The sequence below is a fragment of the Micromys minutus genome (genome assembly GCF_963924665.1).
Source record: "Micromys minutus genome assembly, chromosome: 14".
Lineage (NCBI taxonomy): Eukaryota > Metazoa > Chordata > Mammalia > Rodentia > Muridae > Micromys > Micromys minutus.
The window spans coordinates 34,061,118-34,077,793 of NC_137983.1; the positions used below are offsets into that span (position 1 = coordinate 34,061,118).

Genomic DNA, 16,676 nt, shown 5'->3' on the forward strand with positions numbered 1-16,676 from the left:
CAGTCACACACACAGTCACATACGCACAGAGTTACACAGTCATACACAACCACACACACACACACACACACACACACACCACAATCACACACAAAGTGTCTTGCCTCTCTCTTTCACACACACACACACACACACACACACACACACACACTTATATAGTCACACAGAAAATGAGGAGGTATTGTGGCCACAGTTTTGGGGGTTCTGGTCTATGTTTGATCATTCTCTTGGCTTTGAACTATGTTAAGAACACATCATGGTGGGACCACGAAGTAGAGGAAAACTCATCTCATAGCCAGGAATTAAAACAAGTAAATCAAGGGTTTGTCAAGCAAATGGAGTAATGTGTTACTGAGCTTCTAGGGGCCAGTTTTAAGTCAAGGTTTTATTTATAGTCTATTCTATTAGGTACATGTGGCCAAGACCCACAGCCAGCAGACTCCGTATCAACGTGAGATGTCAACAGTCTATGGTAGTGCCTTAACTTAAGCGGAGGGAAAAAAATTACAGTCTAATTCTTTTTTCAGTTTAACTTGTACTCTTGACCTTACTGAATTGGGTTTACCATAAGGAGGACAAGCAGGAATGTTTAAAGCCTTAATCATGGACTATACAATATGGAGGCCAGAGATAGAGAAACTGGTGACATCTACTTGTGGCAAACTGATGTGGTTGGTGACTTCTCTTGACTTCAGTTTGAGGTATAGCTTTCCACAGTGAAATCAATGCAGTCACTTTGTGCTAGGTGAGCTCTGGGGGTCAGAAGGCTAATGGGAAGTCCAGTGAGAATGCTTAGAAATAGTCACTGGGTGCTCACAATCCATCCTGAGCCCCGGGGCTGTCAACAGATCCTTACAGAACTACAGGGGATGGAATGGGGTAGGGGATTGGGGGAGGTGTGCTCTCCAGAAAGGAGAATCTAAGGGCCAGCAGGCACAGGGAGTACTGTCATTAGTAACGCACCCCTGCAGCTCTGAGTCATGCTTTGGTTCTCAGATTTAACTCAGGAGCATGTAGAACAAAGAGGCCGGCTCTACAATCTCATGCTATACTTAGTACAATTCCTCCTTTCCCTTTTTGCAGTGGGAGGAAACTTCCAATGCTTCTGTTTCTTGGTCATGAATCTCTGGACCTAGCCTGTTGTTTCTTATTTACTATGTTAGAGCTAGCATAGTCTCATCAGAAGATTATAATAAAGGCCTTTCTTATACATCCCAGCACCACCAGCCCAGGGATGGCACCTCCCACAATGCCCTCCCCCATTGATCACTAATTGAGAAAAAATATCCTTACAGCAGGATCTCATGGGGACATTTCCTCAACTGAGGCTCCTTTCTTTTTCAAGGAGTCTTTACATTTCTTAAACAGACTTATCTGTGAAGATGTGTATAACCATCCATTTTGACCAGGCACCCAGTCCTAAGAAAATTTTATGGATACAATACGGAAGAACCCAGAGCAGAAAGGGACAAACTCAGTTGGTTGAGAAGGCCAGCGCCAAGAGGGGTCTCAAGGACAGACAGAGAGGATGAGCTGTCCCCAGCTCACAGGACCCACATACTAGGTACAAGTGAAGTATAAAGGGGTTTGGCAAATGTGCTGACAGAAATGGGGTAACAGAAGTACAGTACAGGACAAGGGAACTTAACCTGGCAAAGAGGGAACTACCCCAGAAAATGGGCATCCGGCAAAGATCTGATTGATGCTTCCTGGATCAGTAGAAGGAGACAGAACACTAGAGGAAGAAGAAGGTGTGTGCAGAGCTTCAGAAGGAGAAAGGGAACACAAGCTTGGGGAAAGGCCTTTTCCTGGTGTCTTAGTTAGGATATCTACTGAGGTCTTGAAACACCTCAACCAAAAAGTAATTTGGAGAGGAAGAAGTTAATTTAGCTTATACTTTCAGATCATAGTTCATCACTGGAGGAAGTCAGGACAAGAACTCAAACAGGACAGGAACCTGGAGGTAGGAGCTGGCTGATACAGAAACTGTGGAGGGGTGCTGCTTAACAGGCTTACTTCCCATAACCTGCTTTTTTATAGAACCCAGGGCCACCAGCCTAGGAATGGCACTACCCGCCATGGGCTGGGACTTCCCCCATTGATCACTAATTGAGGAAATGCCTTACAGCTAGATCTCATGGAGGCATTTCTCAACTGAGGCTCCTTTCTCTCTGATGGCTCTAGCTTGGATCAAGCTGATAAACAAACCAGCCAGTACATCTGGGTTATATAGTATGAGGATGGAAGGAAGAGGTCGGGGAAGAAGTCAGGATGGCACAAGGTCTTTGAATTGCACGTTTCTGATTTCTTTGGAAACTCAATTGTGTCATGTGATGTTTTCCTGAAAGCTGTCTTGAGAGAGGATGGTTTGCTGAAACAGCCCAGGGAGAAGGCACGTGATGTTTTTCTGGAGCAGATGTTTGAGAGGGCCCATGATGTTTGGAAAGAGTACAAGTAGAACCCCACAGTCAGTGAAAGATGCTCTTGCATTGTTACCCCTTGCAAGACTGCTGGTCTTCAGTGGTTTCCGTTGGTCTTCACTTTGTAGAGTGAAATGTACCAGCCGATTCTTGCCACTTCTGCTGACTCTATCAATCCTATCGAACCTTGTAGTTTCTGCTGGATTGAGCTCCTGGTACTGATTCCTGTTTTGTTTGTGATTGGACTGACTGCTGGTATTCTGACAATGAAGAGTGGAATTACCCCAAAGGATTACTGCCAATCAGCTTAAAGAGTCTATAGAGAGGAAGCAGGAAAGAGATAGAAGCAGAGAGGACTAACGTGAGATTTAGGAAGTAGACAGGTAAATAATACCTCCCCGTGGTGATACCTGGGGCTGGCTCACGTGGTACAGATAAGATGCTGAAAGACATTTCAAAACATAAAATGTTCATGATGCACCCAAGCTGTTATCATACACAATAATTCTGATTCTAAGACAGAGGCTGCGATGGTTTGCATATGCTTGGCCCAGGGAGTGGCACTATTAAAAGGTGGGGCCTTGTTGGAGGAAGTGTGTCACTCTGGGGGTGGGCTTGGAGACTGTTATCCTAGCTGCCTGAGGATGCTCAGTCTAATCCTGGTTTCCTTTGGATGATGTAGAACTCACAGCTCCTCCTGCACCATGTCTGCCTGGATGCTGCCATGCTTTCGCCTTGATGATAATGGACAAGCTGAAGTTCTATTACAGGCTATGTGTATCCTGTGCCTCCATAATACAAAAAGTTACAGACTATTCCATATTGACAGAGAGCAGGTAGGTGATTCCCAAGGACTGCCTGGCAGAGAGAGACTCAACATGGGGACAATCCTGAGAGTCATCGATGTGTTTGCATCTTGGTTACTTTGGTATTTTGTACATGGATACACATGTTTATTAACAGGTGATTGACTACAAAAAGAAAAGTAGTAAAAACAAAGGCAAGACTGCTTCTCGGTATGGCGGCAGAGAAGGGTTACTGTAGATATGAGGGAGAACATAGGCAGAGGAAGACATGGGGAAGAGTCCAGTGAACATGACCCTGAGCCAGGTGAGGAAAGGGGGGGGGAAGCCAGACCAAGAGACCAGGAGGGTAAAGGGTAGACCAAATCGATGTGTAACCAAAATGGCTGGATTATATAGGGAAGGGCAGCTAGTGGAAGGACAGCCCAGTCTAGCCCCCAGGCTGGAGAAGTTTAAGGTAGTAGGCAGAATATGCTAACCATACCCTGGTTGGTATAACAGGCAGAGGCTGCAATATTCTGGGAGAACCTGGTAGCCAGGTCTGCTTTGAAATGTTAAATGATACCTCAGTTAGCCTTCTGTCCTGGGTTTGAGGGTGTCATTTAACATTTATATTTAATAGTTATAATATATGTTAGTAGGCACATCAATTGTACCTCATTTATGTGACTTTTCTTGCATGACAGTGTTCTACTTAGTTTTAGCTGTCACCCAGGAACAGCCTAGAGTCATCTGAGAGGAAAGCCTCTGCTGAGGAATTGCCTAGGTCAGACTGGTCTATAGATCTTGATTGATCACTGATGTGAGAGAGTCCAGCCTCTGCGGACAGAGCCGTCTCTAGGCAGGTGGTCCTGGGCTGTGTAAGACAGATAGCTAAGCATCAACAGACCTGCAACTGAGCCAGTAGGCAGCATCCTCAGGCCTTCCTTTGCTGTGAACCAGATCCCTGACCAGAGGTGATGCTCTCTGGAATAGCGTAGAGCACTGCCTACAGGTTCCTGACTTGAGTCCTCTATTAGTGACAGACTGTGACTCGGCAGTGGGCAATGAAATAAACCCTCTTTTCCACTAAGTTGCTTTTAGTCACATTGTTTAACACAGCAAGTAAAATAAATAAATAAATGAATGAATAAATGAATGAATGAATGAATAAATAAATAAATAAAACAAACCTGAAACACAGTCACTTATAGCCCATTTCCTCACACTTTGTGATGTGCCCTCACTCTGACTTGTCCTAAATTTGATTACAAGGGCTGAGAGATGGGATGGGAAGAAAGATCATGGTAAGCAAAAGTTATCAGGTAGAAAGAACAAATGACCATTTCACATGTTTGAAAATTTGTTCTCACAGCCAGGTATCCCCATTAGGGTTCCGCCCTGCCCAATCCCAAATGAACGACAGCTCCTTCACCTATGGACACCCTATTGCTTTTTCAGCTTCGTTCTATTCACCAGCAAAACACGACTCCAGCCTTCCGGGGGTTTTCACTCTACTGTGAACAAATGCTCTTAATCCTAGCCTGGTAGACTCCCTACTGTTGGGGTGCACCTGGAATGTACCCCCAAAGGTTCCTGTGTTGAAGGATTGGGTCTGAGGCAAAGGTGCTCAGAGGTGGGGTCTCTGAGAGGGGAATGGTTATGGTTCTTGGAGACTCTTATCTTTTCAAGACTTACCTCACTGCTTAGTTCATAGCTGAATGGGCTTTCAGATGTGGGTCTTTGGGTGGAGGAAGTTAATCTGTGGAGGGATGACTTTGGAAGATAGATTTTTGTCCCCAATGTTCCTCCTTACCACAGTGTGAGCATGTTTCCTCTGCCCTCCGTTCCACCTTCATACACTGCCGGGCTAGAGGTGGGGAAGCAGGAAGTTACAGTGCGCTGAAACCTCTGAAACTGTGAGCCAAGCAAGCATTTCCTTGTTTGGTGGTTTTGTTACGGCAAGAGAAAGCTGAGCGACAGCAACGTCGTCGTTGGGGTATCAAAAATTGTCAAAACTTATCCCAGAACTTGTCCCTCTTCATGCAAGCATCTGGTATTTGAATTTGCTTTTGCAGTAACACTGATCAAACTCAGGCCCTGGGCAGCAGTCTACCACGGAGCTCGGCATCTGGGCCTGTTAAGCATCAAGGTCTGTCAGTGGATCTAAGCCCTCTGTTTCAGAGAATCTCAAGAGTTTGGGGATACATGGGAGTTGTGGAGGACATGGTCAGTAGCTTCTAATACTTGGCCATAGAGGTTGTTTTTTTTTAAAACTAGGTATTTATTCTAGCTTGAGCTAAGTCAAGATAGCCATTTCTGTATATATGCCCTTCCTGAGACCTGCCGGTAAGCTGCTCAGGGGATTCCCACTGCAGGACAGACGGCAGCAAGCTCTTTATGCTGTACTCTGCTGGTGAGCTATGCAACAACCACTAACATGCACCTCTTTATATTCATCTTTATATCACTATGTGTGAGTATCCAGAGATGGCAGGACTCCCAGTTGTCTGTTGCCATGACAACCGCCATACTCCCAGTGTATATGCCTCACCTGTGCACATTATTCATTACCTGGCATCTACATCATGGCTTGAATAATAGACAGAGACCCTGACCTCTTGCCTTCTTTTTCCTTCTCTATCTTCTCTTCCTCACTCATTCACCCCCACCATCCAATAAATAACTCTTCTTGTGGGACTGTGCTGGCCTGGTGTGATCTGCCCAGAAACAAGCTGCCTTCTACCTAACACTAGGAATCCCATGCTGGCTTCAAATCCACAATTCTCCCTTGGCTTCCCAAATCCTGGGATTATAAGGATGCACTACTATATTCAGCTTAAACGCCGTCACTTCCTTTCTCTGTTCTTTCTGAAACCCCAGTGGAAAACACCACCAAACATACATCTTTGTTCTTTGCATTAGAGCACAATATTTTGAGGTACTTTAATTTGAAAGCATTTTCTAAAGTGGAGAAAGAGGATTCCCCAAAGATCTATTCAAACTAAAGGTGGTAGGCTAGCAAGATGGCTCAGCAGCCAAACATCCTTGTGGCATGAGCCTGGAGACCCGAGTTCGAGTTCAGCCCCAGAAACCACATAAAGGCAGAGAGATCTGACTCTCCAAAATTGTTCTCCAACTTCCATACATGCACTGTAGCATGTGTACATGGGCACACACACCCTCTCAGAGAGAGAGGGGGCGGGGCTGGGACTGGAAAGGGATGCTTCTGTTTGCCACACAATGCAATAATTCCGTTTCCGCACATAACTCAGAAAAATTAAAAGCTGGGTCAGAAAGACGTCAGGACACTCAACTTCACAGCACAGTTCACAGTCGCTAAAGGTTTCAAAGGACCCAGTGCCTGCTGAGAGATGACATAATAAACAAGTGGCCCAAACACCACAGGAAACATTTCTTCTGCCTTGAATAAGAGTATGATACACGCTGCTGTCAGGCCCATTTTCACAAATTCCTCCTGCTAGACAGAAGCCAGTTCCAGTCTACCAAAAGGAACGGTTTTCCTTAACCCTGGCAGTGGACAAATGCTTGTCTGTGGTGCCTGTTAGCATACCAAAGAGCATGCTGGCCTCCAGGCTCCCTTAGTATGACAGGTGTGTACCTGTTACAGATTTCAGGGTTCAGTACAGCACCCTAGTTCTTCTCAGCTCCTCCTCTACCCTAAGCTTCTTCAGCTCATGGGCTCCTTTCCCCTCCAGCTACTTCTTCTTATAACCCTGCTATTTCAGCCATATTCTCTTTTTTGTTTGTTGCACTTGCTACACCTCCACTCCCCCTCTTCACCTCCCTTCTCACCCTCCCCCTCTTTACCTCCCTTCTCCTCTTCCCCTTCTTCACCTCCCTCCTCCCCCTCTTCACCTTCCTCCTCCCCTCTTCCTCTTTATCTTCCTCTTCCCTCTCTTTCCCTCCTCCTCTCATCCCCTTTCTCCCCTCTTCCTCTTCACCTTCCTCCTCCCCCTCTCCCCTCCCAGTCTCCCCCTCCCTCTCTCCCTCCAACCCTTGACCGTGTTTCTGCTTCTCTCATGGTCAGGTTCAGTCTGCTGGCCATGCTCTTTCTACTACTTACTCTCAGTGCTCTGGACTCTTCCTGATGCCTCTGGCTCCCTCCCACCACCTCTCCCTCTCTCCCTCTCTTATAGCTACAATTCAAAAAAAAAAAAACCAACAACTTCCTTTTAACCACACACATGGACTAGTCCTGGGGTCAGTTTATACAGTCATGTGATGCATAACCCTTGAGGACATTCTGCTTAGTGAAATGAGCTAGACACAGACACAGCTGACCTCCATTTATGTGAAGTATCCAGCTAACTCTGTGAAGGTAGGAGTTCAGTGAGGGCTCCAGGGATGAAGAAACACACTTGTCACTGCTAAACAGTCAGTTTGAGTTTGGGAAGATTCAGAAGTTCTGGAGCAGCGTGCTGGTGGTGTTGGTTGCACAATGGGAGTGTGCTTCGTGCTGTAAACTGTGCAGTTAAAAATGAGTAAGCCAGTGAATTCTATGCTGGTGACCTTGCGTTAACTCGACACAAGCTAGAATCACTGTTGAAGAGGGAGCCGCATTTGAAGAATTGTGTCCGTCAGACCGACCTGTGGTCAAGTCTGTGGGGAGTATCTCTTGATTAATGACTGACACACAACTGCTCTGCCCACTGTGGGTAGTGCCATCCCTTAGCAAGTGGTCCTAGGTTGTATAAGAAAGCAAACTGCTCAATACTGAAGAGTAAGTCAGTGCACAGTGGTTCCTCTGCTTCTGCTTCAGGTCCTGTCCCAAGTTACCTCAACAACAGTCGGGATGCTTATGGAAGTAGTCACGTATACCAATTTCTTCCAAGGCTGGGTTTGGCTTCTATTATATCAACAGAAAGTAAGCTAGGGCTGCACCCTTAGCCACAGTTGAATTTTTTAAAATATGGGGATGGCTCAGTGATTATGAACTTCTGCTGCTGCAGAAGATGATGGTTAGGCTCCTAAGACCACTTCTAGTGGCTCACAATCACCTCAAGCTATGTCTCCAGGGATCCAGTATGATCTACAACACCAAATAGTTTTATTTACAGCAAATTATAAAAATATATATTCCCATTGTAAGAAATATATAGAATGCAGAGAAATACTGTAAGAGAATGCTTTTAAGGGAAAAGCATGACTCTTGCCCAACACAAACTGAATATGTTCCAGATACGTAAAGGTATTTAAGGAGCATGTGGACAGCTCATAGCTAGGCCAGCAGGAATGTTAAGATGAATTTGACAGTCGGTGCCAAAGTAGGAGGTATTCAAAGAGCAAAACATATGACATTATTGTGGGTAATCATACGCTCATTATAAAAACCTTTTAAAAAGAATCCTAAGCATGTGGATTGTAAATATTGGATTTTGTCAAATTGGCTAATTAAAGGCTGTACACTAAACCAGTGACAATGGGAATCACCGTCACTGATGCAGATTTTCAAGCTTCCATTTTAATTAACCATGGAGAAAATCGTGTGTCTTCTAATTCTATTTCCTTGATTACAAGTTTGTCCCTTTTCATGATAAAGAAAAAGCTAGTTGACATTCTTTGGGTAATAATCATCCTATTCCATGCCTTTGCATTTATGTGGAAATTTCATTTGCAGAACCTTGGGGTTTCTGCAGTAGAGCATAGGCCTGCCAAGTTCTGAATGGGAAAATCAAGTCATCCTCTTATCCACTTGAAATTTTTATTGGTTAGTGATTAATTCTTAAAATGTATTCACTTTACATTCCAATATCAGTTCCCCTCTCCTAGTACACCCCTCACTCAGATTCTTGCTGCATTCTCCTCTAAGAAGGGGATCCCCCCACCTTTACCCCACATACACATCAAGTCAGTGCAGGACTTTACAAGACTGAAAAGAAAACTCTTTCACAACTCCTCGACCCAAAAACACTCCCTTTCTTATGAGTTAGACTTCAGGCAGAGCGTGGAGCCTTTATTAAGCAAGTCCAGCAAGGTTTCCATAGTGCAAACTGTTTGGATACACCCTGGGCCTGGAAACCATGGTGCACACAGGTCCTGTGCATCCTGGGCCCACCACACTCGCAAATGGCTGTGGATGGCAGCGCAAAACTTTCAAGGGACACTGGTAACAACCTGAGAATGCAAAGGGACTTGTGTTGGCAGGGCCCACAGGCAGAGTTGGGGGAGAATTGGGGCCGGTGTAGGGACGCTTTTCAACCCGACTTGAGAAGGATTGGGAAGAGAGGAAGGTGTAGCCCCGCCAGGTGAGACGACACGAGCGACCCGCCCCCTTCGTCCCGCCCACTAGCACCCGGGCGGGGCCAGGCAGCTAGGGCGGGGCGACCTTTGCTCGAGCCCTAAACCATCAGGGCGGGCGGGGAGGAGCGGCCGGGCTGGGGTGGGGTGTCCGGGTCCTCAGAGTCCGAGGTCACTCTTGCCAAGTGGCCCCAGCTCTCCCGCCCCTCCCACCGGGTAGGGTTTGGCCGCGGGGGCCGCACCTGGGCGCGCGGTTTCGGTCTGACCGGACTCGAGCCAGTTTCGATTAGGGACAGTGAGTGGCTGGGCGAGGGGGCGGAGCGGTCGGCGACGCGAGAGAGGAGGGGACTCGGTGTGAGAGACTCAGTGGAAACAGTCCCGCGGAAGACAAAGAGCTCCCAGAGAGCGCAGTGAGCATCGCTGCCACCCAGCCCGGCCACCTCGCAGACCCGGTGCGCGGCCGAGCAGCTACAGCTGCTGGGGACCCACGAGGCTACGCGGGATGCGGACGCCGGTGGTGATGACGCTGGGCATGGTGCTCACGCCCTGCGGGTTGCTACTTAATCTCGTCAGTACCCTGGCCCCGGGATGGAGGCTGGTGAAGGGCCTTCAGAACCAGCCTTCGGATGTGGTGCTGTACCAGGGGCTGTGGGACATATGTCGCGAACAGAGCAGCCGCGAGCGCGAGTGCGGCCAGCCCGACATGTGGAACTACTTCCAGACTCAGCCTGTGCAGGTGGCCCGGGGACTCATGGTCACTTCACTGGCCACTACCGCCCTAGGGCTGCTGCTGGCTTCCCTCGGTGTGCGCTGTTGGCAAGATGAGCCCCACTTCGGGCTAGCGGGTCTCTCAGGCGTCGTACTTTTCGTCGCCGGCCTCTTCAGCCTCATCCCCGTCTCCTGGTATAACCACTTCTTGACAGATTCTGACGTCCTGGCTGCCCCGATGTCCCCAGTCACTGTGCAGGTCAGCTACAGCCTGGTGCTGGGCTACCTAGGTAGTTGCCTGCTGCTGCTGGGTGGCTTCTCGCTGGCGCTCAGCTTTGCGCCTTGGTGTGAAGAGCGTTGTCGCCGCTGTCGCAAGGCGCCCCCAGCAGGCCCGCGCCGCAGCAGCATCAGCACCGTCTACGTGGACTGGCCGGAACCTGCGCTCACACCTGCCATCAAGTACTACAGCGAAGGTAAGCATCGGCCTCCTCCCGCAGAGCACAGGGACACCGGCAAGCTCAAGGTCGGATTCCCGATGCCACGGCCGCCACCCAAGGCTTACACCAACCCGATGAATGTACTTGAGGGAGAAGAAAAGAAGACAGCCACCTCTCGAGACGGTTCCTCCTCTCTCAGCACTCGGCCCTGCCAAAATTCGCTGCCCTGTGACTCAGACCTGTAGTTCTGAGGATGACTTGAAATTCTGCATGTCCTGAAATCTGCGACTCGAACCTTGGACGCCTTCCTCTAACTGGAGGGCGAGCCTTCTTTTCCTGGGGCCAAACTCCTCTCCAATACTAGGTTGGATTCACTTATCTTTGAAAGAGTTTTGCTTTTCTCTCCTGAGGGACCAGGTCTTCTTAGGCAGTGACAATAGTGGGTAGCATTTTTTTCTTACTGTTATTCGCAGTAGCAACAAAATTACAATCAGCCAACAGGCTTTAAAAAGTCCTTGAAAGGCCAGTATTCTAAGTTACCCAAGAGCCTTCACAAACATCATTCTTGATGTTTTTTTGTTTTGTTTTTCTCCCTGCTTCAGTCTCCAGCGAACAAATGGCCAAACATGAGTCTGGCTGTATTTGAAGGTTGTGCCAGAAAGCCAGCAGCTTTAATGGCTTTTATGAAGTGAAGTAACTTGTTCAACTCATATTTATATTTTTTTCTATGCATACACAGTATTTATCTTTTCTAACCACTTGTTTCCGTAGGAGGTTGAGCTTATTCAAGAGATTGTCTACCAGAAACCAGGCTGATGCTACCCTGTCCTGGTCCCTAGATACCTCACCCTGAACAGAGATATATTTTGTACAAAACGAACTGTTAAGTTGTATTTGGCTAAAGTCCATATGTACATATCTTATTTATAAATAAACATTGTAAATGTTAGTTTCGGTATCCTTACAAAAGCCTCTCTCTGGTGTCTGTCCTCGGGAGTCTCGGCATTTGTCACTAAGCAGTTTCCTGGCATCTGAGCCACCTGTCTGCAATCGATCACTCACATCTTCGTCCTTCTCCGCCTAAGATGACTAAAAGGAGCCAAGGGGCCCCACTAAAATCCTGGTTGGCTTTGTTTTCAGGCTCTGGTTGTTTTCAGTGCAAGCCAAGTCTATTGTTGGAAAAAAAGAAAGAAAGAAAGAAAACTAGCAGCACCAGTTTTAGGACTAAATGGTAGAGATCTGGTGTCTTCTGGCCCAGGCACTGTGGTGCATGAGGGAGCTGAAATCCCAGCACTCTGTCTGTCTGAACATGAGTTAAAAGCGTTAACTGACCTGAACTGTTATTCAAAGTTCAGAAGTGGCAGCCGAACACAGAGGCAGTGCTAATGGTGGAGAGATACAGTGGGAGCCCAGAAAGTAGAAATCCACAGTTCCCGCCACTTCGGAGTGAAATCATCCTGCTTTCTTAAGGACACCAACATTACTATCTAGGCATACCACTTTAGGTTTATTTTTTTTTCAAATGCAGATTCCTGTGCCAGAGACCCCTGAAACTGCTTCATAAGTAGACCCCAGAAGACCTCTGTAGCTCTCAAACTGTGGACTGTGACCCCCAAAGGGGATCCTGCATATTCTGCCTACCAGATATTTACATTACGACTCATAACAGTAGCAAAATTCCAGCTCTGAAGTAGCAACGAAGTAATGTTATTGGCCGGGGGTCACCACAACATGTGGAACTGAATTAAAGGGTCACGGCATTAGGAAGGATTAGAACCACTGCCCAGTGTATATGGTCCTGGAGGTACCACCAAGTGGCAAAGCTTCAGCGGGGACTCTGGCTCACTTAATTGCAGTTGAGGGCAGAAGGCCACTCATCACCAGACCTCTGAGCACCTACTACATACATGCTTTAGAAGGTAGAAGCTTATTGAGTGTATATTAGATAGGATTTCCATTGCTATGATGAAACACCATAAACAGAAGTGAATTGGGGAGGAAAGGGCTTGTTTGCCTTACACTTCCAAATCATAAACTATCACTGAAAACAGGATAGAAACTCAAATAGGACAGGAACCTAGAGGCAAGAGCTGATGCAGAGGCCATGGAGAAGTGCTGGGTACTGGCTTGATCCCTATGGCTTGCTCAGCCTGCTTTCTTACAGAAGATAGGACTACCAGCCCAGGATGGCACCACCCATGATCAGCTGGGCTCTCCACCCTCTAATGATCAGTAATTGAGAAAATGCCTTACTCTTATGCAGACATTTTCTCAATTGAAGTTCTCTCCTTTCAGATAACTCTAGCTTGAGTTGACTTGACATAAAATTAGCCGGCATACTGTGGGCACGGAGCTAGAAGATAGAAAGGTAGCCCAGATGTATTCAGCTTCCTCTCCAGAGACAGCAGCAGGAGGTTCAGAGATCCAGATGTAGCTAACAACTCGGAGGACCTGGTTTCTTGAAGGAACTGAATTTTACCTGCATCCTGACTCCAAGTACTGCTAGTGTGCACTACTATTGAACACGGTTGGTTTCTTGAGCCTTTTATTTTTATTCCCTCCCCGACTCTCCCTGGCTTATAGGCAAACCTCCTATTTTCTGATGATTGAAATCTAGTCACTGAAAGCTAAAACTATCCCCCTCCCCCATCAGCAGGAATGGATCCAAATTTCCCTTTTAAAATACATGTGTTTTGTCATAAATACTCAGGACAGCATGGGAGGAGACTCCTGAACACGGTTTGGATCCTTTCTTGACCCAGTGGTCATTCTCTGACACAGAAGCACACACAGTGAGCTGTAAACAAGATGATGGAGGAGGCAAACTCTGGAGTCTTGGCTGTGAGTATGACCCCCTAGGCTGATAACTGACCAATCAAGAGGCCACAGTGATGTTAACTTACTGACGTAGGATGGCTCTGCCATCAAGCTTCTTATACCTATGATAAACCCTCTCAGTCAGCACATATGACACCATTTAATCCTTACAGGCTTTCTACACTCCCTGTTTGCCCCAGAGTCTATAGTGCCTATGAAAGAAGAGGCTGCTTTACGCAGTATTGACTATGCCTGCTCTCTATAGGGCTTTCCCCGGGACTCCAGTCTCACCCAGTCCAGTGAGGCGTGGTTTTCAGAGCAGAAGCTGTTTATCCACGTGCAGGCTATGGGAAGGGCTGGCAGGCTGCTCCCAAAACCCGCCTCTTCCCTATTGCACAGGTCCCCCACCCAGAGAGTATTTTACACCTGACATTTTGCAAGCACACTCTTGGACACTGGAAAAGGAAACAATCTGGCTCTAGCATACTCTGCTGAGGGATATCGTAGAACAGGATGGAGAACAGTAAGTCAGGGTCCGGAGACAGGGGAAGGGGATGATGTCTTAGGAACAGTGAGAAGGGGGAAAGGTAATGTTGGAGCAACCAGGCACTGGGGATGGCAGAGCCCACTTCCCTGAACCTGCTTCCTTTCTTCTGTCCTTCACTTCCTTCATTCAACAGGAAGGACTAGAAGCTAGCAACAAAGACTAGGTACACCTTGACATTTGCTCTCTATTGGGCAAATGGTAGTATCTTTAGTAGGAGACACATTCTGGAATGAATATGATTAGTGTTATAGAATGCTTCTAGACTAAGACGTAATTGGACATATGACTACCTAGTTGCCAAGGAACATTTTATTCTGCCAAGGTTTGAGATGCCCCATAAACCATCAGTCAAGTAACTGGAAGCCCGCAGACTCAGATTCTCACGGTGTGATGGTGCATGTCTATAATTCTAGGACTTGGAAAATAGACACAGCAGGATTAGAAGTTCAAGGTCATACAAGGCTTTATTGTGACTTTATAGTCAGCCTAAGAACATTGTGATATTTGCTGTCTGAGCATAAACACACACACACACACACACACACACAGCCTTTCTTCTTCTTCATACATAACTTTTCACGCATATTGAAAGTTTTATATATATAGCCACGGCCACTGTTTCCAATTCCCAGGTGGGTATCACTACAGATGAGCCCCTTCTCCCCATGTGAGAAGAATAAAAATACAGGCTTAGTTATCTACTGCTTCAAGTTTAAAAAAAAAAAGGTGTTTAAAATTCTCACCCTTTCGTGCCACGAACTCCTCCCATGTTCTCTGTACCCTCGCTATGCTGAGAGCAGAGAAACGACCTCTTTCCCTCCTCCTCCCATAATGAGAAAGAAGGTCATGAACACAATGATTAACTTTTTCAAAACGAGGAAAACACAGATAAAGCTCAGCAGCGGGGACAATGGTGGCAAGTGGGAAAATGTGGAGGGCTTATATCTATAATCTCAGCACTTGGGGGATGGGGGCTGAGTAGGAGTATTGGGGGTCCATAGCCAGTTTGGCTAGCATATCAAGACCCTGTATTAGATAATAGAACAAAGAATGAAACAGAAGATTTGTTTACACATTATCCAGACTGACAAGGAGGTGAGTCAGTTGTCCCACTTGGAAAGCAATTAGGTAGAGACAGGACCTGAAAGAGCAGGTATATTACTTCACAAATTTCAAGCACCTTAGCCACTTATATGACTAATACCCTTGCCAACCCCCTCACCACACTACAGTAATTTAGGGCCATGGTGCTCCAAAATAGATTCCTCTTACCAGGGGCTAAACAGTGTAGTTGTCTTTCCTAGCATGTGTGTAGTCTATGCTGCTGGTGTGAGACTTGCCCTTGCCTTTAACGCTGGAAAGACTTTGGATCTTTCCAGAGGGCCCACTTCACTTTAATACACTGAAGGTAATAGCTTAGTGCTCGGCCTAGAGCACAGAAGTAAAATCTGTACAGAGTGCGCTCAGGAAGCCGACTGGCATAAATGCTGGAAGCTGATCTGAGAGCCACAAACTCTGTATTCAGAGTTTTACTTTCTTTGAATTCCTTAAGCCTTCCAGGAGTTAAAATAGTAGGGATTCACCCAGAATTCCCCTTTGCCTGGTTGGTTGCTATACAAAGTGTAAAGTGCCTAATTTAACTTGCTACCAAAAAAAAAAAAAAAAAAAAAAAAAAAAAACCACAATGCCAGCAAACACAGAAAGTTATGTGTGTGGTATGTCTTTGAGCCTAATGCACAGGCCAATCAATACTTCTTTCTACAGACCCTTATTTTTTTTTTTAGAAGGACATTCAGAGATTTCACTTCTATCACTACTTTCCTGTTCTGTTTATTCATGGGCCACAGTGTTATTGTGCTGACTAGTTTTATGTCAACTTGACATAAGCTAGAGTCATCTTACAGCAGGGAACCTAAATTGAGAACGGAGAACGTGACTCCATAAGACTGGGCTGTATGCAAGCCTGTAGAACATTTTTTAAATTAGTGATTGATGTGGGAGGGCCTAGTCCATTCTGTGTAGGGCTAACCCTGAACTGCTGGCCCTGAGTTCTGTAAGAGTTCAGGCTGAGAAAGCTAGTAAGTAGCACCCCTCCATGGCCTCTACATCAGCTTCTGCCTCCAGGTGCTTCCCTATTCGAGTTTTGCCTTGGTTTTTCAGGATATGTAAGCCAAACTAACCTTCTTTTGAAGTTGCTTTTGGTCATGGTGTTTCATCATAGCAATAGTAACCCTGATGAAGTTATCTACAAACTTGAGGGTCTGATAACAAATGTAAAGTAACTAATAAATTAATATATAACATAGGCATTGTCACACTAGAAGGCTCTTACCATTTTAACTGCATTACTTCTACCAGTAAAATGAAATTGACAAGGCAGATCATGAGGTAGGGGTAGTTAGGAATTGTTAAATAAAGTCTTGAGAATCCATTCTAAAATCATGTTCTTTGGCTGAAAAAGACATTCAGCTTGTTGTATAAATTCTTGGATAGGGAAAAGCATTAGGGGATATGTTACAATAGATTCAGATGGAGTATACTTAGGCATACATTCATAGGAAACATAGATAGTCCAGACAAAGGATTTGAAGAGGAAGAGGGTGATACACACCCTGACAATGGATAGTAGCTTTCTTGCCCTGAGATGGCAGGAATTGCTGGGGTCTGCATTGGAATCTGGATCTAAGGGATGACTGACAGTCAC

General features: G+C 46.3%; 1 protein-coding gene across 1 annotated transcript; it reads left to right on the forward strand.

The window, feature by feature from the left end:
• Nucleotides 1-9,965: 9,965 nt before the first annotated feature.
• CLDN23 (claudin 23) lies at nucleotides 9,966-10,853 on the forward strand (the record flags this gene model as incomplete). Its single annotated transcript, XM_080928387.1, has 1 exon — nucleotides 9,966-10,853. One exon carries the CDS (start codon nucleotides 9,966-9,968, stop codon nucleotides 10,851-10,853), a length of 888 nt encoding a protein of 295 aa, XP_080784513.1.
• Between the last annotated feature and the right edge of the window lie 5,823 nt (nucleotides 10,854-16,676).